A 27,814-nucleotide genomic window follows, 5' to 3' on the forward strand; every position below is an offset into this window, starting at 1 on the left:
AAGAGGACCTTAATGATTTGCAAAACCCCTCCTCCACCCAGAATACTGTGGGAGGGAGGCAACGCAGGCAATGGGTATAAGCATGAAAAAGATGATACGCATAGCGTTATGGACTTTTCCTTCTGGAGCATTCTCTAATACATGACTTTTGTACTTTTTGTGCCTTCCATTCGCCAGCTGGAGTGATCTGGTGCCTGCATGAATGGCCTCTCCTGGGCTGTAAACTGCTTACAATACATTCTGGTGAAATAATAATAGCATAAGATCATTTTAGCTGGAGCAGTTAATAACTGGTTAAGCGCCTTTTTCCTCCGTGGGCTGTTTTCATCTCCCCAAAGCAGTCACTCCCAACCCACCCCACTCCTCCTCCGTCTTTAACAATGCCTCAACTTCCTCCTGAAATCCCTAACCCCTACCCCAGAGCAAACGCCAAGACCCTAAACCTGTCCTTCTCTCTTTGCAAAACGCCATCTGATCCAGCTAAACCCGAGCTGACTGATGGGAGTAAAGGCGGACTGGAGAGCAGAGATCTGCCAGGGCCCCGCATCCCCACCCCCGGCCGGCAGGTGCGCAGTCCCGGCGCTCAGAGAGTTAAAGGCATCATTGCAGCCATTAGAGGCAAAGTTGGGCGCCGCGCGAGCCCAGTCCGCGCCGCCCTGCGCCCGCTCCACTCGCCGCGGGCTCGCTGGGCGTGGGGAGGGCGGCGAGCACGCAAGCCGAGCGACTGACGTGGGACGAACTGCCAGGTAGCGGAAGCAGCCAGCCGGCGGCGGAGACACTTCACGGCGTGGCAACCCGGGTCTGTGCCTTGAAGCCTCCGGATCGCAGCCAGCTCGGTCCATCCCTCACTAGTCGCAATCCCCTGTGTCCAAGCTACTCTTTGCTATGAGCGGCAGCATGCGTGCAGTATCGCGCCCCAGGCTCTGAGAGCAGCCTGCGGACACGCTTGCCTATCTGTCTTTTTAGGTTTTGGGGCTCTGGGCTACACGGATGTGCCCCACTCCCTTGGCATGATGGGGATCTTTTTGGCGTCTGTTGGATTTATGTTCTTTTCCGTGTTATATGTACAACAAGGGCTTTCTTCTCAAGGTAAGTCGGTTGCTTGTGATGTGTTTGTGGTGATGCGTGTGTGTGCTGAACCAACTCGAAGAATGGACAGACAGCTGGAGAGTGGCTCAAACCAAGCCAATAGCGGGTTTAGATAGTATGAATAGTGTTCATTTGGGCTTTTTCTCCCAAAGTTTATTAATTGCAAGCAAGCCAGGTTTCCGAGAAACATCTAGTAGATGCAAGCCAGGTAATGATGGGTGAGTTCAGTGAGCACATACACAGGTGTGTGTGTGTGTGTGTGTGTGTGTGTGTGTGTGTGTGTGTGTGTGCATTTTCACTGTGCATGAAGAAGGCAAGCACTCAGGAATACAAAGCTGCTCTTTGGAAGGGGCTCCTCTCTGGAGGCAGAAAGCTGTAGTCCCCTTCTCTGGTCCCTGTGACTTCTTCCCCATGTGTTTACCAGAGGACCCACAAGGAGCTATGAATTGCATCATAAGAGGCAGCAGCCTGCTGGGCCCAGTTGTTCAGGACTTTGCAGGCTGCGGTGGTTGCTTCAACACCATGAGCAAATCACAGTTTTTGCCTGCTGAAGACTGCATCACTTCTGCAAGCAGAAATGCCCCAGTCCACTAGCTAATGTAAGCAGAAAAGCCTTTTCAGACGGTACCTTTTGAATAGTGTCCATTTCTATAAAACATAAAATGTTCACTTTAATTATTGCTCAATTTGGGGTTTCATAAAACAGTGAAAAGAGACACCCAGATTCACTATCTTTAAGAAAAGAGGAGAAAGTGGCTGTAATCATTCCTGCCAGCCTTTCAGTCACCCTCCTTTCATATGTGTGCCTGTGCTTGTCCTCTTCTCTCCCCCACAAATAAAAGGCTCCTTCTAGACAGACATCAGGTCTTTGCAAAGTACCCCTTGGATAAGCTAAGAACAATCGCCTTCTTAACAAAAAAACAAAAATTCCATGTTCGAGGATCCCTCTAGGGAGGGAGGGGATTTTATTTTTGTGACTTTCACATGGATCTATTAATCTTACAAGCTGGCAGTGTCAAGGTTAGTTGCAAAGGGGCTAGACGGAGTCTCTGTGGTATCTTTCAAATAATCTTTGATCTGATCTAAACATGCGATGTATGATTTTTATATCTCCTTACATATTGCAATTTACAATGGCTTGAAGGGAACAAATGTGAAGGTTAACTTGTGGAGATGAAACATATGCCTCTTAGATAGTGTGCAACTTGTTTCACTACTGTGGGCTCCAGAACAAAATTGCTAACCACTGTTTTGAGAGATTAAGAATGGGCATTTTGACATATACTTATGACCCACTTCTAACAGGAAACATCCCAGTTAGTCATAGATTGTTGAGAAACTTAAGAATCTAGAGGCTTCCTCATAGATCATTTTTGACAGATGGTCTAAATTGCACCTCCCTGGGTCTCTCAGTAAGTTTTAGGGAATGCTGCAATCTGACAAAAGATGTTTGATTCTAACTCTAGGCATCTTGGCTAGCAACAAGAGCTATTGGCAAGCTCATTAACCTTTCCATTATCTGGACTTGATCAACAACAAAGTGATTTAGGCACTACACCAAGAGCAAGACATGCAGAGGCAGAACAGTGGGGATGGGGAGGCCCACAGGGGTGTGCTAAGGGCTTGTTGTTGCTGTTTTTCTTTTCTTTTTTCAAGGCCCACGAAAAAGAAAGGCCAAGCAAACAAAAACTTGTGTTGAGTTCTCCAGGAAAGAGACATTGGCAAAGCTGGTGTAGATACACCAAAACGGTGCATTTTTGTCTTGCAGCAAAATTTACCGAGTTGCCGAGAAATGTGACTGCTACCGAAGGGCAAAATGTGGAGATGTCCTGTGCTTTCCAAAGCGGCTCTGCTTCAGTGTACCTGGAGATCCAGTGGTGGTTCCTTCGGGGGCCAGAGGACCTGGAGCAAGGCACGGAGGCTGCAGGCTCGCAGGTAGCCATAGCTCAAAGCCCACAGAGCCCCCGCATGTCACTTTGTTAGTTCTGTGCAGGTCTATCTAATCATTAGCCAGGGACCAAGGCACTGCCCATGGGGCTTCCTTGCGCTGGGAGAGTGAGCAAGGTTGAATTTGTCCTAGTGACAGTAAGTGAAAAACACCTAGGAAGTCGCAGGATCTGAGGGAGACTTTCCCAATTTAGACTGGAATTAAACAGCTCTTAGTAACGGGTATTATGGAGCTATCCAAACAGGCAGTGTGTCTCTGATACAGCTCAGGACATTCTCCCACCCTCCACCAGCCTTCTGTTTTCCCAGCATCAAGAGGGATGTTCCTCCTCTCCTTTCTATTCTCTTCTAGTCTGTCTGTCTGTCTGTCTGTCTGTCTGTCTCTTTCTCTCTCTCTCTCTCTCTCTCTCTCTCTCTCTCTCTCTCTCTCTCTGAAGGAGTGAGAGAGGCGGGCAGGAGGGAGGGAGGGAAGGAAGGCGGAGGTGGGGAGGGGGAGGAGAAAGAGGAGGGGAGGTAGCAATGGGGTAGACATCAGAAAATAAAGGAGAGGCCCTGGACTTGAGAGGAAAGTAGAGCAGGAGATGAGTAAAGGAGGGAGAATGGAAGAAGAGGAGGAAGGAAAATCTAAAGAGAAGCTAGAAGAGTCGTGGTAAGAGCGGGAACCCGGAGGCCCACGAAGCAAAAGGGACTCGGACCTGAGACCTAGAGGATGAGAAAGTCTGTAGAAGAGAGCTGCGGACTGGTCAGCAGCGAGAGCAGAGATATGGAAATTCTTCCGGAAAACTTCTATCCTCACTCTTGTCCTCGCCTGGGTTCTCCGAACCCGCAGGCCAGGCAGACTGAACTGCGAGGCACAAGACCTGGCAGCGCTTTAACGCTAGCACCGGGCCATCCAAGGGGAGCACAGCCTTCAGGGATGCGGGGCACCACAGGGACTCTCCAGAGTGTCTCTAAGATAGAGGAAGCCGCCAGAACCTCGGTTACCCTTAGTGACCGGGAACCGGCGACCATGGGAATGCTTGGGGACGACAGGAACTCTCCAGGGTGTCACTAGGACAGAGGGGACCACGGAGACCTTAGGAATTCTTGGGGAGAGCCGAGGACTTAGTGATGCCCAAGGAAGACATGGAGACCCCGGGAACTGCTTGGGAATCTGGCGCGGGGACGGGGAAATTCAGGGATTGTTCCAGGGAGGGACAAGGGAGGCAATCCAGCCCCTAGCCTGGCCTCGGGACTGAGTGCGGTTGGGACCTGGGTCGTTCTTCCGTCTCTTAAATTGCTTGGTTTGAAGCGTTTCAAGAAGGGAAGACGGGATCTCTACTAGCAGTTGGGGCGCTGCAGTATCGCGGCGCCTGGGACTGAAGAACTCGGGCGAGGTTGAGCATTTGCACCCTTGTCCTACAGGTGGAGCTCTTACCCGACAGAGACCCGGACAACGATGGGACCAAGATTAGTGTGAGTGTCACAGGGACCAGCGACAGGGGGCACATCCTTTAGTAAACTACCAAGCAGATCCAAGATGGATATTAGTAGAAACGGTTTTAGATGTAAAACCGTTTAATTCATTGAGCTTGAAGAGGTAACTTTACAAAATCAGAATGAGAGACAGTTCTCTCTTTATACCTCATTAAATCCCTAAAAAATGAGTCAAATTTAGAGTCCATAAATAAAATTGCATGTTTTAACCATGTAAATAATTACAAATTTGCCATAGTGTTATTTTGTTAGCAAGTAGGATTATTGCACTGTTTTTTAGTAATCTTTTTCACACTCACCTAACAATGAAGGCCTGCAATACTTCAACATTAATAATTTTAATAATTCAAAGTAATAGAATTATACCTACTCTCAATATAAAATAAAAATCTCAAGAAAACAAAAATGAAACCATCCGTTAGGACTTTGAAATGTAATGAAGTAGTGTAACTCAATTTGGATATTATTCATAATTCATGTAAAGTATTTCTAAATATTGTATTCAAATAAATCACAAAAATATAAAACCAAAGTAAATATACACCTGTTTTTAGCCCAAACTGGCCTGCTGATAATATAAAGATGTGGATTATTTGTAATAATTACAATAGCCATGGCTAGAATATCCTCCATCATCCTTCATTTCTATTTTTATAAAAATCCATCATATTCTTAAACCTGGCATATGTAATCTTTGAGTCTGTCAGTCATGGGTTGACATATAATATATATCAAATTTAACTGCATATATGTATATATAGAATACACAGTATATATTTAATATTACATTTTAGACATATGATCTTATTATTAATCTGGATAAGATTATTGGAGTAAGTGGGGCTGACCTCAGTTTTGAAAATCAAATCAATGTTCCATTAACAGCATCACAAGTTTATATAATGACTGGAGCATATTACTGAGCCTTATTCTGTAGCCTGAGTCCTGCTAGTAGGACTCAGTAGTAGTCTGTTAGTAGGCAATTTGGAAAAAAAAATTACTCTCTAAGTCTATAAGTAGTGTTTTCAGTAAAGTGCACCCTCTTTTATTAAACTATTATAGCCAACACTCCCACTACCCCTTGCCCCATATTTGAGGGAGTTGTCATATAGCTGTAAAGAAGAAAAATCTATGCAGTGTTTCATCCAGCAGAGCCAACCAGGCAGAGATCAGTCTCCTGTTATGACAGTCTGGGAAACGAGGACAGTAGAGTCACTCTGGCACTGCTAAAATTGCACTTATGACCTCTCAAGTAGGCTTGCTCATAGACCAGGATAAATAATGACCTTCAGGTTTGTTCTACGAAGCCAATAAGATGCTTAAGTTTCCCAACATTAGTAAATTTAAAGGGTGGGAATAAAACCCTTTGATGTGAAACTTTGTTTTTCACCTGCAATTTTTCAGACAGTGAAAGTCCAAGGCAATGATATCTCCCACAAGCTTCAGATATCCAAAGTGAGAAAAAAGGATGAAGGTTTATACGAGTGCAGGGTGACTGACGCTAACTACGGGGAGCTTCAGGAACACAAGGCCCAGGCCTATCTGAAAGTCAATGCCAACAGCCATGCTCGGAGGATGCAGGCCTTTGAAGCCTCACCTATGTGGCTGCAAGACACGAAGCCTCGAAAGAACGCATCATCGGTGGTTCCCAGCAGCGTCCACAACTCTGCCAACCAACGAATGCACTCCACCTCCAGCCCTCAAGCGGTAGCCAAAATCCCCAAGCAAAGTCCACAATCAGGTATGAAAACGCATTTTGAGCCTTTCATTTTATCACTCACAACCCTGCTACCCAAAGCTCGGTTCAGTAGCATAGAGAGATTATTATTAAATGGCTTTTCAAATAGGAGACTGAGTTCGATTGAAATAAGGAGACATGAGCCATTCAGAGCAGGAGGCTGGACGTTCAGGATGAGTTTGCTCCATTAATCCCTGGCACTGTTTCATATCCAGGGATCTGAGAGCTGCACCCTTTTGTTCTCCCCCTTCTTTCTGTATTTACACACTATAAGAACAATAAATCATGTAATGTTGGCTCCATTATAAATGCATGTTCATTTTCTCTACAGATTTATGTATCAATAATGACCCAAATTAAGAGGCTTTCACTTAATCAAAATGGAAATGAAAAAGACTCACCATAATCATCCATATATTTAGTGACCTCTGGCTTTAAGCAGAGCTATTCTCCAAGGGCTTTTGATTTTGAAGGAGAAACTTCAGCTGCCTGAGATGAAATTGATGGTGATAATGGCAGGAAGTAGGGGGGGGGGTGGGCAAGGAAACAGTGCAGAGATAAGGCAGCTCCTACAAATGTGCCTTGGATGCCAATTTGGAAACTTAGTCACACATCTCTCGAGTCAGCTGTGCAAGTTAAAGTAATTCTGAACAGCATTAACTTATGCAATTGTTCCACCAATGGAAACTCACTCTACTTCTAACCTTGATGTGGGATAAAGGCTGGCTGTGTTGAGCAGGCTTGTACAAGACCCCCAGCTGTCCTATTTTCTCAAACGCTTTGCCTAACACAGGATAAGGGGAGCATCATACCTGATATACATGGAATCACTTGTTGTGATGAGTTATTGCTTCTTTCTTTCCACTTGCAATTTTTCTGGTAGTGAAGTCCAAGATAATACTATCCACGGAAAGCTTGAGATAGCCAAGTGGGGTTTATGCCATGAGTCCTTACAGAAGTGCAGGGTGACTGAAGCCAGCTATAGGGAGCTATAGCAGCACAAGCCCGGGCCTACCTGAAGGTCATTAGCAATAGCCAATGCACACTTCTAAATTCTAGCTTGTTAATATGGTTAAGAAATATAAGTGCCAGGTCTAGGGTATAGCTCAGTTATACATCACTTTATTAATTTGTGTAAAGCCCTGGATTCAGCCTCCAGCATCCTAGAAAAAAAAATCAATCAATCAATAAAAACTAATAAAATTACGTATGCCAACATGCATCTCCTCTTTATGCTTCTTGTTTGAATAGACATGATGTAGATTCATCAGGAAGCTCAGATGGGGTCCTGTGCATTCTCTTTGCTTTAGATGCTGATGAGACCCCTGTTATGTTTTAATCACATTAACATAGCCATCTGCTGAGTGATGGCTGAGCCTTTCTGGAAACCAGTTTTTCTGGCTTTGTTTAATTTTTCTTATGATCTCTTTTGTTTTGCAAATTCAAAAACAAAGCCTGTAGAGCTACTAATGGTTTCATTGTGAGAGTATACAAATGGCTATCTCAATTAGATTTCTTAACTATTATTTTCCAATGATGAAACTGTGATCTTTTCATCTTCTTTTATATTATAACCCCAAGAGGCTAAACTCTACCTGTAGAATTACAGCAGTCCTTGGCAGTCAATTTACAATAAAATTAATGAGAATTCTAAACCCCAAAGAGAAGTTATTAGCATATATAGAATATTCCAAGCTAGACACCATAAATCTGTGTGATAAAGTCAAAAGGAGCAAATATTACATGTGAGAAACTAAAAAGAATGAAGTGTTCTCTTTCTAAAATATCCTATCCACTTTATGATATAAAATAATGTACTCTAAAAATATGTACTTTATTTTGCTATCTCTCTTGGAGCTGTGATTGGAACTAAATTATGAACTGAATATCTTCAAACAATTTTCAAGTAAAATTACTGCCCATTTTGCATCTTCCCATCAGCCCTGTCCTTAACGCAAAATTGTTTTCCTAAAGGTTAAAGGGGAGAAGTGTGTCTCTCCTGGAAGCCTCTATCCAGTAAAAGCTTTGTGTCACTCCCTTCCTGGCTGTAGCAAAGAGGAACCTAAATTTTCTCAAAATGTTCAGTATTCCTTCTTCTACCAGTGGATACGGGAAAAATCTCCCATGCGCTTTTATCCACAGCTTCTAATCCTCTTGTTCAGAAGCCAAGGCTTTCCAGCCACTCTAATGTGTTGTCGAAGTTTCATGCCTGCACGATCGTCTCATACAATACAGTAATTGAGATGGATATTTACACATTACATAGACATTGTACATGTGACACTCCTGTCCCAGTTAATAATTTTGCTTCACAACTTTCACAAAAGACTCAAGTGCACCTTATTACAGCACCTCCTTTATTTACTCATTTACCTTCCATGTATGCAAGGCGTGACAAACAGAGGAACACAACAGTGAAAGGCGCACTTACTCCCTCTACAGGATTTGTTTAGTTTCCCATTTGGAAAAAAAATAAAATAAATAAAATAAAATAAAATAAAATAAAGTAAAGTAAATTAAAATAATTGAAAATTTTTAAAAATTAAAAAGGATATCCATAGATTCCATAGAGTGTGCAGTTTTTTTTTTTTATGGTGAAGACCTAAAAATGAAAATCTTTCTGTGAGTGACAAATGTCTATACTAGCCTTTTATGGTTTATCAACAGATATAAGGAGGCTTACATCATGTATAGCAGTGGTTCTCAGCCTTCCTAATGCTGTAATCCTTTAATACAGGCCCTTGTGTTGTGATGACACGGAACCATAAATTTATGCTGGTGCTACTTCATAAATTAAATTCTGCTACTCTCGTGAATTATAATGTAAATATCTAATATGCAGGATATATGATATGTGGCCTCTATGCAAAGGTAGTTTAGCTACCGGAGAGGTCATGACCCACAGGTTGGAAATTTCTTTTCTCTAGCATCATCATATTAACCTGTGCCACAATAAACTAGTTTCTTTGGCTCTTTGTTTTTATTACACTCTTTGGCTTGTCTATTTAGATTCACATGCTTAACTATAAATTCATACAATTTTCCTGCCAAGTAATTCCTGCATCTTTACAAATGAAACATTAGCTGACAATAACTTTAGATAGAATCTTCAAATTGTTTTAAAAGTTAATTTAGCTTTAAAGCAAAATTAAGATGAAAAGGAAGAGAGAAAAGCTGCCTTGTGACCTACTATATACCCTGTGACCTTCCATATCCCACCAGAGATAATAGTGCAACTAGTCCTAGGTGTTTTCCCCAACAATTTCATCAAAGTTAGTGATTATATGTGTTCCTTTCTTTCTTGTAATTATTTTCTTTCTCTCTATAAAATCTTTCATAAATGACAAAGTTATAAATTCTTAACTTTTAAAACTATTTAAATTTTATTTTTATCTTATAACCAGAACTAAATTTGAAATAATAAAGAAAATATAATGCAAACAGTTAGACATAACTTTCTTACTATTTTTTTAATCTTCAGTTCTTTAAAGCTCTCTCCAGTTCTGTATACCTGAGACAGAATTTGTTCCTATCAAACCCAGGTTCCAATCATGTTTTTGATCTACTGTGTTTTATTTTTATGATACACAAAGCTTAGAGAGAGAAAAAAATGCCATCAGATTTAATGCATGAGCCAATCAGGGTGAAAGTAGGGAGACCACGATGTGAAATGTCAGGGTGGAATCTTGTAGCTAACTTTCCATAAAGTTGGAGACTTCCTCTAGCTCCTTCTTACCTCCCTCCCCACCCCATATCTCTGAATAATCAAGCTAACCTGAATGATCAAGCTAACCTGAATGATCAAGCTAACCTGTCTTTGCTTTTGCTTCCTGTTTCCTCCATTCCCCATCTGCAATCCTTCAGAGGCTAAATTTCTCCTACACTGACCCAGTCTGCTTGCCTTCTTTCTTCTCTTTCCTTCTCATTTACTGATCATTCTTACCTACCTGACTAATAGACAAATAAAACCCAAAGGAAGTCATCCCCTCTCTGTTCTCACTTGGAGAACTCTGTTCTCTCTTTGTATTTGACCACCTGAAGCCAGTTCCTCCCAGAAGAGTGGTATCATGCTCTCTCCTCTTTCTACCTCAGTCCCTCAGGGTACTGCTCACTTCTTAAGAGAACTGCTGATGTACCTGTCAAGTCCCTGATGTCTATTGCACGTTCTCTTATAACTTATCCTTTCCTACATCTAGGCAACACTGGTTTCCTTATGGCCCACTTCTGAGATTCTGACCTCTGTTGCATGTGAAGGCTGGTCCCCTGTTCTTTGTCTCTTTCTGATTTATTTTCTTCTTGACATCAGTTTCTTCTAGGATGCTATTCTTCTGTCATTCATAACTTCTTGATGTTATCCTGTAGTTTTGACTGCTAATTTCCTTAGAAAATGTTTTCATTCACAATTCTAATTTCCCTCAGGAGATCCAGACTAGGGTTCATAATTGTCCTTTTAAACATCTCTGAATGTGGGTACTCAAAGCCTTGTGAAAATATAAGACAGGAGCACATTTGTTGGCGCTCTAATACTGAGAAGTAAAGTCTGTTTTCCTTCAGCTTGAGTTTTAGTTGGCCTGGGATCATACGATTAATAAATTTTGGGAAAGTTATACAATTCCAATTCTAAGCTTTATAAGAACTCAAAGGCATCCTTACCTCTTGGGGGCCAATGACCATAAAGAAGCCATCCTGAACACCCATCATTCCCCAGCCAGCATCTAACCTCAGCCCCAAGTCTATCTCTTACAAGCAATGCTCCCTAATCAGGAAATAAAATCCATTGTTTCTTCAGCGAGATCTCCTTCATCAGTTTGGTCATAGCTGCTCTGAAGCCAGTGTTCTCCCTTGTGTTGTGAAAAATGCCTCTTTTCACTCTGTAAACCTTATGTTTCACTCTGCAGGCCAACTAGGACAGGTAACTCTTCCTTGGAAACGGATAGTAGATATTGTAAGAATTTAAGCCGGCTCTACATCACTAGAAGAAGTGAATATTTATGCCACAATCTCCCAAATGATGTAAACTATGGACAGTGATTCTTGAAGTGAATCTTCCACACTGGCTATGCAAGAGAGCATGCATCACTTTTCTATTCTAACAGCCCCTCCAACACCTACTCAGTTATAGCCTCTGAAGACAAAAAGGACATCTGTATGTTTGTAAACTATAAGAATGACTAGTTTTCAAAAGTCATTTGGAGCAAGAAAAGAATAAGAGATCTATTCGCAAGGTTGCCAGCACCTCAAAATACTCATAGAGACTTTTCTGTGCCTACTGTATTTTTCTAGTGTTCAGAAGGATTTACAAAGCTTTCTTTCTTCACTCCAGGGATGAACAGCTGTGAGTGGAGAAAGCTGGCAATGGTTAAGGATATCTTTAGTATTGTTGCTACATGTGGAGCCTCTAGTCACTCAGTGGGAATGCTGGTTCTCTGAACTCTGAAATATAATTTTTATTTTTCTACCATGATATTATCCTTAGAGCTGAGAGTCAGCTGCTGGTAAAGCTGCCAGAAGCCCAGGGCTCACTGGAGCTCCCCAGCTGCTGATAAACATGGCAGCTCTCCAAGAGTGGCTAGGTACAAAACTCCTTGCAGAGTAATTGGAAAAGTGGGCTGAGGAGTTGAAGTCCTTTCATGAAGAGTAATGTGGTATATAAGCAAGTGCTGTTCCACACTGAGGTACCGAGCCATTGCACAACTCAGATGTTAATATCGATACTTAGGATAAGTTAATTTGACCACTGTTGTTCCATCAACTAAAAGGCAGCTGTGTAAATGGATAATCAGTGAATAAGGAGAAAAACAGATGAGAGGCAATGATTTAGATACCACAGACCAAAGAATGTACCACAGCTGCTAAAATAGGAATTATGTAAATCAGGAGTCAAGACAGGTTAACTTTTCCAAAAACCATTAGCAACTTTTACTAACTGAAGCTTAGCTATCTTCTTCCTGAGTAGGTTTATCAGATCACAGTGAAGGTTCACTTGAGGCTTGTTTTTTTTTATGTTTTTTTAATTAGGTATTTTCTTTATTTACATTTCAAATGCTATCCCAAAAGTCCCCCAATACTCAACCACTCCCCTACCCACCCACTTCCACTTCTTGGCCCTGGTATTCCCCTGTACTGGGGCATATAAAGTTTCTAAGACCAAGGGGCCTCTCTTCCCAGTGATGGCCGACTAGGCCATCTTCTGCTACATATGCAGCTAGAGACATGAGTTCTGGGGGTACTGGTTAGTTCATATTGTTGTTCCACCTATAGGGTTGCAGACCCCTTTAACTCCTTGGGTACTTTCTCTAGCTCCTCCATTGGGGGCCCTGTGTTCCATCCAATAGCTGTGAGCATCCACTTCTGTATTTGCAAGGCACTGGCATAGCCTCACAAGAGACAGCTATATCAGGGTCCTGTCAGCAAAATCTTGCTGGCGTATGCAATGATGTCTGCGTTGGGAGGCTGATTATGGGATGGATCCCTGGATGAGGCAGTTTCTAGATGGTCTATCCTTTCGTCTCAGCTCCAAACTTTGTCTCTGTAATTCCTTCCATGGGTGTTTTGTTCCCAATTATAAGAAGGGGCAAATTGACCACACTTTGGTCTTCGTTCTTCTTGAGTTTCATGTGTTTTACAACTTGTAATTTGGGTATTCTAAGTTTCTGGGCTAATATCCACTTATCAGTGAGGACATATTATGTGAGTTCTTTTGTGATTGGGTTACCTCACTCAGGATGATATCCTCCAGGTCCATCCATTTGCCAAAGAATTTCATAAATTCATTCTTTTTAATAGCAGAGTAGTACTCCATTGTGTAAATTACCACATTTTCTGTATCCATAAGCCACCTATTAGACAAAGCAGAATCTGTCAGTACTCTAAACTGGGTCTCAAATAGTGTGTCTTCTGATAGGCTGTGGAACTGCAAGAAGCTGCTGCTGTAATGAGCATCTTACTGGGTAGATGACAAAAGGATTAGAAGGCTACTAGACATGTTTTACCCTTTGGGTCAAAAGACCACACATCTTGAAAGAGAAATGAAAGGCAGCAGTCCTTCTCCAAGAAATACTGCTGCCATGGAGAGGAAGATAATCCACACCTAGTTCATGTCTTGGCTGAGAAGCCCAGGGGGCTGGACTCCATGCCCTGCCTCTGATGCCAGCAGAGGAATAGCGTACTACAGTAAAGAAAATGGAGCCATGATCAAAAATGTTTAGCTCCGTGGTTTTACTTCTCCATTCTCTGACAGCAAACTAAAGCAAAAATCCTCAGACTTCTGAGAATTATATATTAAAGGCTTGGCACTCAATAACATCTTACCAGGAAATGGTAACCAGTCACACTGCAAGCACTGCCCTCGTTGCCCAGGCTTGCATGTTATTACCAGCACAAAGTGATGAGAGTACACTTGTTCATCCTAATCTACAGGGCATGCATTTCAGGACCCATGAAATTTTAGATAACATCAACCCTATGGATACCGTTCTCTGCTTTTGTGCACATGCTGATAACCCAGTTTAAACTACAAATAAGGCATAGGAAAAGATTAGCAAAAGCAATCACAAAGTTAGAAGAGCTATTTAAAAAGCCAAGACAATGTGGTTTCTTTATAAAAAAAATCAAGACAAATATTTTTTAGTATTTTTCATTTATTTTTATTTTGTGTATATGGGTATTTTGACTCCATGTATGTCTAATATAACACATGAATGCAGTGCCTGCAGAGGCCTTACAGGGGTACTGAATTCCCTAGGCCTGGAGTTTCAGATGTTTGTGAGCTGCTGTGTGGATGCTGGAAATCAAACCCTGGAAAGGGCAACCAATGGTTTTAACCACTGAGCAATCTCTCCAGACACATAAGACAAATACAATTTTTGGAGTGCAGTTAACCATAGATAAGTGAGACAGAGAAAGAGAAAACTGTCGCTTAGGAGGAAGGCTGTAAATGGCTAGGTCCACCTGTTGTATGAGACAGATATTTCCCTTTGGGGGCATGGAGATGTGAGTAAGTTAGTCTTCTAGGTTCGTCTTTTATCATTCCACAGCTTTCTTCCTCCTTCTGTCACAGTGCCATTACTAAGTGCTAGGTTTCCATCTATAGAACCACATCATATTGGCCAGCAACTATTTTGCTCAAAGTTGTAATTATATCTTTAATGTAAAGTGCAATAAAAATTCAGAGAATTTTAAGAAATGGATCTGAATAAGCAGCAAGACTTTGAAAGCTGTACATATACAGACTTTCTCTCATCTAAATTAGATTCAAGGTTTCAACAAAGTCTTTGAAAAAAACTTAAATGATTAGAGATACAGCTGAAATATACAGAAATGAAACTAGTTTCAAAACCCTTAACAGTAAAGAAAAGATTAAGTAGGTAAAGCCAATAATGAAAGATGATGAAAGTCTAGTTTGGAATTCCAGATGGATACAGACGGATTCCTCGACTGTCTTCCAGCCTTTTATTGTGGGTGACCTTCCCTCAGAATCACTCTGAACTTTGGAAATGCTTTTATCATAAAAATTGATATGACTATGTTCATGTCCTAGGTCATTTCTCAACTTTGAATAAAATAATAGATTTTACAATCTAACTACCAAACCTAGCATGTAGGTGAGATCATTACTTCCCACCCTCTTCCTCCTCCCCCAAAGCCTGTGTCAAATGGCCGTCTTTTAACCCTCAAGAGATTTGAGACCCAGGGAGTGGAGAGGTTTGGTAGGGTGGAGTAGGAGAGTGGGAACATCCTTTTGGAGACAGGGAGTGGGGGGAGGTATGGGATGTGGAACACTCAGAGGGCAGACCTGGAGGGAGATAAAGATTGGACTGTAAAAAAAGATTAAAGAATAAAATAAAATAAAATAAAATAAAATAAAATAAAGAAATCAAAGGAACACAAATGAGAGTAGAGTGAACAAAGATGGGAAAATTCTGAAATCTTATGAAATGATGAAAGTTAGAAACAAAAGTATAGGAGAAATTAAAAGAAGTAAGTTAGTTTCTATTTCCAAATGAAAATAAAATCAAAAATAGAAAGGTCAAATCAGAAATCTGAGGCTCTGAAATAGTTAGCAGGTGAAAATGACATTTACTGTAAGGAATTTAAATGTTTAATTAAATTTAATGGAATCTTGAAACAATGCCGGTTATATTTTTGTATAACTCTTAGAAATTGAGTTAAGCATATCAATAGTAAAATGCGCTGTGATTATGTGAGCTACTGAGCGGGGGAAATCATGTGATAAGAATAAAACTAAACTAATGTACAAACTCAATTCAATCCTGTATCTAAGTACAATACCTAGGGAGGAAAAAGTCAAAACATAATGGAGACTCCTTACGTAAATGGAGCAACTTACGGAGATAATTTAAAGCCAAATAAACACTGTGCATTTAGATGGCTAGACTCAGTACTGCAATTGTCAGACTCTTTGCAGTTATCCATATGTTTAATGAAGTTAAAATCCTAAGTAATTTTTCTAAAATTGGACAGACATGATTGTAGGAAGTGCTGCCTACGGTCATGAGATTATCAAGGTCCCAGTGAATTCAATGTTCTACCACTCTGCACTGGGACAGAACAATTCTTCCTAAGAACAATTTGATTTGACAAGGAAGGTCAAATGTTGAGCTTTATATTTGTGTTCTCTGAAATTGTATTTGTGGGAATAAAGTTCTGGATCAGTAGTGAATCAGATGCCAACTTCTGATCATTCATACTCATGACAAATTTTCTTATAACAAAAAATGCACAGTGACTGAAACCAGAGAAGCCAACTGATGAATGTATTAAACTATACATTAAATATTATGAAGCTTCTAAAACTAAACTTTACAGAAAATTTAATGACAGTAGGAAGATTCAGTATATAATATAACATGTGAAAGTACAGGTTACAAAGCCCTTAAATGAAACCATACATATGTAAAACTTTAAACCAATCTGATCTATGTGTTAGTATTTCTTCTAGGCTCCACCCAACAGTTAACTGGCAATAGCCAAGTAGGAACCTAGCTTGCTATAAATGGATTGTTTGGCCTCTCTCTGACCTCCTCCTCTGGCCTCTCTCTCTCCCTCCACCACTTCTTTCTCCAAGTGTTCATGACCAGCCTCTTTTCTCCTCCTCTTCCTCTTCCTCTTCCTCTTCCTCCTCCTCCTCCTGCTCTTCCTCCTCCTCCTCCTCCTTCTCTCTCTCTTTCTTTCTCTCTCTCTCCCTCCCTTCCTTCTTCCCCCCTCTCACTCTCTTTCTCTGCCCCCTCTCTTTCTCTTATAAACTTCATTTCATACTAGACCTGTCTTGTGGCTGTTGCCTCGGGGGAGGGAAGGAGTGCCTCAGCATGGGTCCACTACAGAGCCCCCTTCCTATCTACCACATTTTACAAAGCATCACTATGTTTATAGAAAACTAATAAAAATGATACATGAAAATGTACATTAAACAGTAAAGATGTTAATATTTCATGCTCATATTTATACTGTCAGTACAATAACTTGCTTCTTTGCTATAATTAAAAGTAAAACAATTTAATGATTAAACTGTGCCTGGTGGAAAAACAAAACTAGGCATCTCATGAAAGTGCCATAAGAGAATTAAAGCAGTACAGCTATGTGACATCAAGCTCATGACAAAATTAAAATAGATGCATGTTATGTATGTCACATGTTTATAGTGAAGAACTGTTATGAAAGTATTATACTGAGAATTTCATGTAGGATATAGAATTAGGAATATTTTATGCACATACACATATGCAACACCATACTTTCTTGACACTGAATACAAAATTTGTCTATCAAATCATTGTTTCTAAGCAGAAAGATGAATGAATTTGTAAGTTGATGAATTTGTAAGTCGAGCACTCATAATAGCCATAAATAAAATAGTCAATCTGTTACCCTCTCGATGAAGTGGCTCAGCCTTACAATTCAAAGAAATACTAAGAAGATGGGTGATGTGCCAGCACTGGGAACGTCAAATGAATCCATACACAGGAAGATTTATAAACAAGAGGCATTAGTATTTGATCTGACTATTTCAAAGTCTCCGTGTTTGACCCAAAGCAAACTGTGAAGCCAGAATTTCCAAGTCCTGGTTTCATTGAGCAGCCAATTATAGAACTTTGGGGAAGATAAAGTTAGAAGGTGAAATTAAAGCAATTTATCTTCCAAGTCATAAACATTTTAGTGGACATTAAATAATTCAGTCAGGTACTCTAAAGTTTTGCTGTGTGAATGTATAGATAAAGCTCTGACAGAATCTATGGCAACATCAGTTCATTTCTTGTGTCACTGAGATATCATATGAACAAATAAGCAAAGGCATCATTTGTAGCCAATTGTAAAATATTTCATTTATAACTTTTATGATCAAACAAGCTCATGTGGTTTGAAGGCAACTTTCCTATTTCTAGCCTTAATGTGGAAAGATGCTGCATTAAAGGAGCAATCAATAGAATTACAACTTCTAAATGTAGTAAAGAAAAAAAATGGACAGAATTTGAAAACTCTATTTCAAACCATCTAAAATATTATAGAAGATTTAGAGCTATGAATTATATCTTGGTGTTTTTAATGTTAATTTAGGGCCTCACAGTTTAGCTAATATAATTAGGGTAAAAAAATGTTTAGGATTTGAAGATTTATGTTTTAATTTATCTAAGTTAAAACAACCAGGATACATCATTGTTAAAAAAGATTAATAAGTTTTTATATAAATTGGCTACTATTTAAGAAAATAGCTTCTGGTCAGTTATATAATAATGGCCAGAAAAAACTGAAAAATAGCACTGGGACCACTCCTCATTACAGGTTTAATGATAAAAGCCGTACTGATATTTCAAGTGGTACTTACTAATGAGTTGTATCTAGAAGGTTAGAGGAACATTCTCTGATACCAAGTTTTGTTGATCCTTTGATTTACAAGTCTTTTTTATTAATTATTTATTCATTTACATTTAAAATGATACCCCCTTCTCAGTGACCCTGTCAAAAACCCCATCCTATCCCCTCTCTTCCTTCTATCCTTTGCCTCTATGAGGGTGCTCCTCCACCCACTTACACCCTCCTGCCTCACCAATCTAGCATCTCCCTATGCTACGTCATTGAGCCTCAAGAAGACTAAGGGCTTCTTCCTCGTATTGATGCCAGATAAGGCCATCCTCTGCTACATATGTATCTGGACTATTTGCATGTCTTGATAAAGAGACATTTTTTAAATTATTCATACTAGGATCTCTAATTATTTAATGCTGATAGCCAAAAGATAATCTCTCTTATATAAATATCTTACAGAAAAAATTAAACCAGCTAGATTTATAGAAAAAAAGGGGGTAGGGGTGGATAAAAACCATAGCACTAAGTTAATAAAAGCATACACAGAATCTTACCCCTTTGCTTTATATTGAAGGATGGTATTGTTAAAGCCATAGCACTAAGAGTTTCTTTGTTTTGTTGGCATTCAGTGCTCCAGTAGTTGCCACCTCAAAGACAAAAATGTGCTGAACAGCAAAAGCTAAATTGTAAGTTCTGTGAAATTATTATTTTACAAATCATGATGACATCATTTTAATTTCTTTAAGAAGACTTGTGAAATTTGAAGTTATGTCTTGACAGCTGCTGCTCTTCTTCCTTTCACTCTTTCATTCTGAATTCCTCCACTGTCTTTTTTTTTTTAACATGAGATATTTTACTTATTTGATAAGGAATTTCCCTTGACAGCCTTGAGGATTGAGGTCTGTACAAAAACAGGAAATGAATGAGAAGTTCTTTAGTCTATCAGTTAGTGAGTAATTACCTAAATATTTTTGCTGACTTCTTCTTCATCAATGCAGGTATCATTAAAACACATTTCTGTGGCTGCTACATTTAGCATTCAACAATTCTAGCCATGGTGCACTTTTATTGCCTTCTTAACACATGATCAGTCTTCATGCTGCTCTTAGGTAAGTGGACCATGTGCAAAGCTCCTGTCATCACATTCCAGTGCTATTTTTCTCCCATTGTCTTCTTCATTCCCCAAATATATGAAGGACTCTTATAATCCAGAGACAGAGAAAACTTAGGTCTAAATGGCAAGGCATTTGGATAATACCCCAATCAATACAGAATGTTCCAGGCTTCCTCTTTGCCTAAAATCATTCACTTCAAAGTTTAGGTATCTACTGTCTAAGGAAGACTGGATCTGTAAGAGGAATGTTGATTTCTTCCAACTAAGATCATTATAAAATTACATCTTTTATAATGTTTATAAATGTATTCATTTTTTGCCCTGTATGTGTCGTGTGCATGAATGCATATGCATATATATATATATATATATATATATATATATATATATATATATGTATATATATATATATATATATATGTAGAGAGAGAGACCAGAGGTTGAGGTTGACACTGGGCATATTCCTCAATCACTTTCCACCTCGTATTGAGCCAAGGTCTCTCAAATGGGCCCACAAGGCACTGATTCATCTTGTCATTTAGACCTGGAATAGAAAGACAATTAAACTTTCTCTTTGATCCTCAGTAGAAAGCTCTCTAATAAGAAAAGGCTGTGATTTACCATCCAAAGGAAAGCAAGAAAAGATTAAGTTGCCAACAAGCCAGCACACAGCAAAGTCAGTAATTTAAGTATTAAGTCAAAATGATACTCACTTCTTCATAAAAGCTAAATTTCTCAAAGAAATTGTCACTGGACCCTTAGGATTTTTAATAAAAAGTTATCGTTCTTAAAAATATTCTAGGATAATATCATAGTATTATCTGATCTTTCCCCTTAGTAGTGATTTATTACAAGCTATTTGGAATAAAAGTGTCTTCAAATTTAGCTCAATTTGTTCCCACAGTCATTTTCACTTCTTAAAGCTGACATCTGTAATAAAGAAAAGCTTTGTGTGGGGTCTGGAACAGGAGCAGACCCTTCAACAGGTCCAGGCTGCTGTGCAGGCTGCTCTACCACTTGGACCATATGATCCAGCAGACCCGATGGACCGTAAGGACAGGTCTTTTCTGGAGCTATAAGAACAGAGACACAGACTTCTCAGACGACAAAATATCAAACTACTGCTGTGTTTATCTTGGAGGAATTCAGTTCATTTGATGAGTACCTCTGACATTCATTCTTGCAAAATAAATATTCTATTTTTGGACTAGTGGAGCCATATAGGCAGAGAATATCCTCTCCTTTTTTTCTTGTTCCTGTTTATGATAGTAGATGGTCAGGGAGAAGAAGAGGAGGTTCTCAGGAAGCATATGTAGTGAGTCTTGTTACTACACCAAGTAAAAGTTGCATGTGCATAGGAAAATAATGCATAAAAAATATTCTAAGTCAAAAGAGAGTAGATATTTAAATGAGCTTTGCATGAGTTAAAGTCTGAAGTACTTCTTTTCACTTCTTACTTAGTCATTTGATATTTGCTCCTGGTGATAACACTTCCAAACCATGAGCTTTGTTATTCCTTTCATACCATAGCTAATTAATGATGGCACATTCAAAACCTACCTTGTCTTTTTTTGTCTTGGGTCAAAACCTTGGAAAAAGAAATTCTTAGCCAAGCCATGTCCAAATAATGGTGAACCCACATCTCACTTAAACACTTAAGAAACCTTGAAGAAACTTTAAACTCTAAAAGTTTATTTTCTGAAAAGTTAAAAACACTGTGCCATGTGCTATCCAAAACATTATAAAGTCATAGCTAAAATTCACTTGGACATGGGGATGAATCCATATCCAACATGTATCAAGTCATAGGAAAAAAAAATGTGAAATAGGTTTATCTCTCGAGCATACTCTTCCAATGATGCCCTAACAAAGTTGAGGCTCTTGAAGCACTGTCACTGCCCCAGAGCTCAGACAGGAGCTTGGCAGGGCTCTTAGCTGAGTCTACTCAGGCTTCTTGTATGTGACTTTGCCCTACTCTGTTTTCTGTGTATCTCAGACTGAGTGACTTAATGTCACTGAGAATTGTGTTCTTAATCTGAGCATTAAGCATCTGGTTTTGCTCTGAGGAATAAGACTCTGTCTATAAATGTTTACTGTCTTGATGCATACTAGCTCCTCCATACATCTTACCTATTTTGTAGATCATAAGCGTAACTTGTGCAGTTCAAATGAATGCTAATGGAAAGTATGGTGTGGGGCAAGGAAGCTAAATTCTTCCATCTGGCAGAGGAGAGTGGCATGGGGTAAGAGGAAAGAAACAATTTACCTGCTGGCACAGACTCAACAACTAAGGAGAAGATGGAGTATGAGCCCCTTTAGAATGTGATCTCTGTTGATGACCTGGGACAAAGCATAGCTGTTGGAACATTAGATATCAGAAGGCTATGTAACACATACCATTGCTGGCTCAATTGAGGAAGTTGCCAAGTCTTGACTGTTGAGCTTGGGTCATTTTTTAATTTATTCAAAAATAAGCAAGGGACCTAGTCTATTATACAACAATAATGATGATGGTGGTGATAATGATGATGATGATGATAAAGGAATTGCTAAGACTATTCTTCATTGCTCCTTGGTAAGACTTATTTCTCACACCTCAGAGAATTGCATCTTTGGAGACAATGCAAAAACCATGATACCTCAAAGAAATGGAACCTAAGCCTCCGCATTTCACAGACTTTTAAGACATCTTGGACATCTCTTTTTCTATTTACAACAGAGAAAATATCTCCACCAGCTTTCACAGACATGGGGATAATACCCGAAAGTGCCATAGGAACATGATTAAGGACAGTAGAGTGTGGGGCAGGTGCCATTATTGGCTAGCTACATTCTAAGGGGCATAACTTCTGAAACTGGAAGAAAGCTCTTTGTCAGATCTGGCCTCTCCTAGCCCAGACTTGCTACCTGCACATTTTCTTCCAACAGTTTCCTAAATAATGTCTTTCCTCTTCACAGAACATTTTATATTAGAGATGAAAGTTTAAAACCTCTAAGGGCATATATATATACAGAGCATATTTAACAAATGCTTAAACAAATTCACTTCTTTGTTTTTAATGGATCACTGGTATGGTCAGTGAGATAATATATAAAGAAAATTAATTGCAAACAATATTAACTATGTGACGAGGCAGGAGAAGCAGAATCAACATACTTGCAAAGTTCAGAGGTCAGAATGTCGAATCCTGTGGAGAAAAAAAAAAAAAGATACAGTGTACAACAGGTCACCTGAAGACAATGATTGCTTAAATGTATAATAATTTAGGTCAAGTAATAGGTTACATGGTTGACCCAGGAATAGAGGAAAGAACACTAAATGAAATAAAGCAGGTGACTCTTTTCTAAGGCAGATCTGGCTTAATAGTGTGAAAAGGGCCAAAAAGAAAAAAAATATAATATATGTGTAGATAGGGTAATTTTATAAGACATATAATAAGTAAATGCCTCATTTGAAATCTCAGAAGCGAACAATAGAAGTTGGAACTCGGAGCCTGTGACTTTAGCTTGGCTTATTGTCCCACAAAAGTGAAATGTTTCTGTATGGGAAAATGTGAAGAGTACCAGAGGGGTTGCTCTTTCTTTCTTGACAAAACTAAACAAAAAATTAAAAAAACAAAAACAACCAAACCAAAAAAAAAAAGAAAACAGTACTTTTAATATTTCTATGTAACAAACAAGAGTATGCTGGCTGACAATATTGTGTTTTGAAACAGTATGAATATTAATAAAAACAGTGATGTTGGTAACTTGTTACAATCACATAAGACAGATTTCAGCAGTTTAGAGCCTCAAATTTCATTGAGGAGTCCATCTCTGCATAAGACACAAAAAGAAGTGAAAACCACTTCGTGATGTGATGAAACGGGGTGTAGAATTTCCACATAGAACAAAATCTTAGGATTGTACAAGAGAATTAAGCTCATCTAGTGTGCTAGTGAGCACATGCATTTAAAGTGGATGAAAGATTCCAACCTGGGAAAAAAGAAAGTTCTGTATTCCAATGGTGGATTGTGCATCCGAAGGCAATTCAGACTTCCAGTGGCCTTCAGATATTTTCAACCATGGACAACTGGCTTATCTATTTTCCATTAAAACATTCATGTAAATTATGCTTTAACTTGCACATGCTAGACATATGATAGGAAATGCCAAGTGTAAATGAAGCAGCTGTTCTTTTATTAATGTGTTAGAGGGATGATGGACCAGGCATGCTGTGGAAAGAGCAGATCTAAGAAATGAGCATCAGAAACTGTAATTTCAGTTAGAAGCCAACATCTAGCACTCACCCTGGGAAAGGAACTGCTATTTCACAAAATAACACCCAGAGTGAATTCTTTTTTCAAGATGTTCTACTTTCATCCTTTTAAAAATTTCTCTTGGTTGAATAACACTTGTGTCCAATCAATTTCAATCAGCTATTAAGAGAACTGTTCATAATTTGTCATTTTCTTTATGTCAAATATCTTTCTTCAAAATCTAAAATGAATACACACTTAGTTGCAAACAGTGGGTTAGAATACACGGGTTTTTGTTGTTGTTGTTGTTGTTGATTTTCTTTTTTTGTTTTTTTGTTTTGTTTTGTTTTTGTTTTTGTTTTTTTTTTGGTTTTTTTTTTGTTTTTTGTTTTGTTTTTTTTTTTTTGCATGATCTCTGTACTTAGAGCTACATGGGGAATGAGGGTAACTTTTGGGTCTCTGAACTTTTTCCACACAAGTTGAATACAGAGCACTTACAGAGCCTCCAGTCCTTAGGCGAATAGCCAGGTACCATACACAGGCTACTGCCTAGAAAGCAAATTAGAGTCAGCATCAGAGAAACCTGGCAAAAGTTCCAAAATGTGGGTCTTTAAAGACCCACATTCCAAACCTCCACATTTACTCAGCAGCAGCTCTCTGAATGAATCAGTTTCTGTCATTACAATTAAAGAACCGATGTGTTTTCGCTGAAATGTTGAAAATTTTTAATTCTCACCCTTTTCCAATTCCTTATAACCATTCCCCAACTAAACAAACAAAGAAGGAAGCATGGTTTTTTTGCCCCTCATCACTCTAATAGTTACTCATATGTCATTAAGTTGACTGGGTAATGAAGGATTGTGACAACACAATTTAATGCCCTCCCTACTGTAACTAACTAGTTTCAGAGCTTGTTCATTACTGACATCACTAGCTCTTCCCTAGACTTGAGGAATAAAGATTGAGAATGGTCATACCCTAAGTTGTTACCAAGAGGCTGTATCCTCCACCACAGTCCTCGGCATTGATCAGCACAGAGCTCTTAAGCTTTGGATTTCTCCTGCACTTTCACACTAACACACTACTGAAATACCTTGTCTCGGGGACAAGGGTAGGAATAACCAAATGACCATAGGAAGTGATACTCACACAATTTCTCAAGGGAAAAGTGTTTGGATTCGTTCGTTCTCAGAGTTCCCAGCCGCGGGATGGCATTGTTTGAAAACAGACACCACCAGCTTCTTGGGACTGAAATGTTTTGTATGTGTTGTTGTTTGCAGTGCATGCCAAGACATTCATGAGCACCAGAGCCAAGCTGGCGAGCTAATTAAATATATATATGTATATGTTTAAAACAGCCTAATAAGGAGCATTGGAAATCTTCAAGATGAGCGAATATCTTATAACTTCTTCCGCAGGTGCGAGGATAGCTACAAGCCATGGACTTTCTGTCCTGCTTCTTGTTTGTGGCTTTGTGAAGGGTGCTTTGCTTTAATCTAAAGTGCTGACTTTTTTCCAATATCACTTTCTCTTCTTAAAGCAAAGAGCAAATCGCCTGTAAAATCTACGGAGCGGACAGCAAAGTTGACCCTATACTCCAAGCACCATTCTGCACCCCTGTACTCTAGTTATCTACACAAGGAGCATCAGCTTCCGGAAGCATAAGTGAAGACACTGTCACACGCTTTATTGATAATATTTTCTTTGGGAAGTTGCTGATCTTTTATTTCAAGAGAATTAATGGGAAGAGATAGGACATTTTCCAATTACAAGACCAATTTTTTTCCTTTTATTTCAACAAATAAAACCTGCATTTCACTGACTGCTCAGGAGTTGGCCTGAATGACATCAGTATACTAAATATTTCCATGGATTCCACCAATTTCCTAACGAGGGACACCTAATCTTCAAGAAGCAAACAAAGATGGAAAACCTAAGAACCACAAACTGTCTCATACAGCACCCCAGCTGAGGAACAAAACAAATAGCTAAATGCTGACCATGGCAAATCAACATCAGACAACTTTATTTTACATATGGAATAATCAAAGAAAGTTTTTTTTTACTTCCTTTTTGCCCCCTGGAATTTATCTTGGAGTTTCCCTTTTTTCCTTGATTGCCGTTTTCGTTCAATGGTAGCAAGTGCCAATTATGGCCAATCCTTGTCAATCCTGGAAGGTTTATATTCATATACATTGAGTGTGGTATATATCAATGTATTTTAATTCATTTGGCAATTTCTGTATAGGCAAACCTGGCAAATTCTGTAAATTGCTTATAGTATGTGTGATATGACTTCAAGGTAGATAGGCTATGATGCTCATGCAAGCTGACTTTCTTCATTCTATATACAAATATATTCATGAGCATATATTAGGCCACCAACTTCTTTTCCTAAAGAATTATTTTTCATTTGTACCTCATGTATTTTGTGAATTTTGTAGTATATTTCTCTGTTCCACTAGTTTGACCGCTACAGTTTGTCTCTGTTGTCCTCTACTTCCTTCTGGAAAAATTTAAAATTGTGTATGTCTCTGATAAATGAATTAATTTTGTTGTGTGTATGCTATGTTGGAATTTGCTGTGTTCTTTTAAACATGTATTTATTAAGGTTTGGGGATCTTGAGTTGAGTCTGAAGAATGCACACCTGGTTTTTGACAGAGTTCCTCATGTTACCAATATTCTATCTCAGAGAAAGAAAGACACCAAGTGGGAAAACTAAGAAGACATTTTGACTTCCCAAGATCCTGGAAGAGCACTTCACACTCTGACTAAATAATGTTGCTTTTTTTGTTCTTCAAGACTTTTTTGTAGCTTTGTCTTTCTGTTAGTTGCTGCTAATTATATTTTAATGTCTACTAATTAAAAATTAAAATGTGATTGTTGGCTGAATACAATATGCAAATGACTGCAAAGCCCATACTGAAGAAAATAGATGTTTAATCTTCACTCAATAATTATAATTTTAAATAGTTCATCATTATTTTTTGACCTTATGATATTTTGTTTAGACCTGTTCTAATTACATCTTTCTCTGGCAAAGAAAGATAGAACAATCAATACATTCCCTCTTACAGTATGGAATGGTTGTGGCTTAAGAAAGAATGCATCCAGATGGTCTTCCAGAGAGATTATTTTATTTTCATTATAAAACCAGAAACCATATATGTAGGAATGGTTCATTCCTAATGTAAGGCCATAAATTGTAGCTTGAAGGCAAGGAATACATTTGTTTTTTTATGGTAAAGGACTGGCCTCTGACATGCACTTATAAGCAATGTGAATATTTTCATAATATGCTTGACATTCTCCTTTAACAAATATTGTTTTATGGTAAATCTTTCCTTGCCATTTTCCTTCTTTCATTTGATTCATTATTTCATTCTAATGAAGAAAATAAAGGTTTAATTATGATACTTTATTAACATACAAATGTATTTTCTTTCTAAGTTAAATATCTGAAAGTTGTATAAAATGATGGTAGAGAAATATTACTCATTCGGTTTCTTTGAGCTTTAAGAATCCCATACATTGCAGTATATATTAGAATACTGATTTAACATCAAACTGGGGGGGAAAATCATGTATTATACTTTTACTCAATGTCTAGGTAATGAATTCAGCTAATTTTACAGCAAGCCAAATGTGTACCCGTATCAGTAATGTTCACCATGCTTGTAATAAAAGGGTATATGCTAGTTTTGGAAGAATGCTCATTAGATTCATTGTATCAGTGTCCAAAATAATAAAGACCTGTTTATCACTGTGTGACCAAAGTCCACCCCACCCTCCACTTTGTAAAAAGAATACCGCAAACCACCTGTTTGCTCCAAACTCCAAAAGAGTATGGAACTTTAAATATTAGAGCAGAAAATACAGCAGATCAATATGCTTGGATACTCCATTATATTCCTTTGGGAATATAACTTTTTATGTAACCATGACAATGGAAGTGGATAGAAATGCAAAGGAGAAGTATCTGGCTTTCTCAACCTTGTTTTCAAGTTTATACAGTATTTTTTTTATAAGAGAGACTTATAGAAAGCTGAAATTGCTTACTTTGTTTCTTAAAGACTTATAGACAGCCTAAAAAGCAAAGAAAGCAAATAAAAATACTCCTGAACAAAGTAAGATGATGTAATTCTTGAAAATAGAAGCTGTAATCTGTGTTAGTAAGTAGGCTTAATGGAGTCTAGTAACCGGCTCTGTTTGCAGTTAGCCCTCCATGTCCTTAAAAAGCACATTGTAGCAACAATCCATGTGGTATTTGTGCTATATTAAATCCCTGGAGATAATTTAAAGTATAGGAGGCTGTGTATATCATAATATTATTCCATTTTATCTAAGAGACTTGAGTATCCACACAATTTGATAGCCAATGACTGGCT

The 27,814-nt window shown here is 38.8% G+C and overlaps 1 protein-coding gene across 5 annotated transcripts; it reads left to right on the plus strand.

The window, feature by feature from the left end:
- Positions 1 to 744: 744 nt before the first annotated feature.
- On the plus strand, positions 745 to 27,554 carry Vstm2a (V-set and transmembrane domain containing 2A). Of its 5 annotated transcripts, none has more exons than NM_001363461.1 (5): positions 745 to 1,089; positions 2,858 to 3,024; positions 4,441 to 4,491; positions 5,917 to 6,253; positions 24,706 to 27,554. In NM_001363461.1, the coding sequence occupies exons 1-5, from the start codon at positions 1,011 to 1,013 to the stop codon at positions 24,750 to 24,752; spliced, it is 681 nt and encodes a 226-aa protein (NP_001350390.1). In that variant the 5' UTR covers positions 745 to 1,010; the 3' UTR covers positions 24,753 to 27,554. The 5 variants fall into 5 exon arrangements, 3 of the variants coding, with proteins under 3 accessions (NP_001350390.1, NP_666079.2, NP_001277468.1); NM_145967.3 differs by having other exon boundaries at positions 24,844 to 27,554; NM_001290539.2 differs by having other exon boundaries at positions 24,966 to 27,554.
- The last annotated feature ends 260 nt before the right edge of the window (positions 27,555 to 27,814 follow it).

This window comes from Mus musculus, chromosome 11, assembly GCF_000001635.26.
Source record: "Mus musculus strain C57BL/6J chromosome 11, GRCm38.p6 C57BL/6J".
NCBI classification, from domain to species: domain Eukaryota; kingdom Metazoa; phylum Chordata; class Mammalia; order Rodentia; family Muridae; genus Mus; species Mus musculus.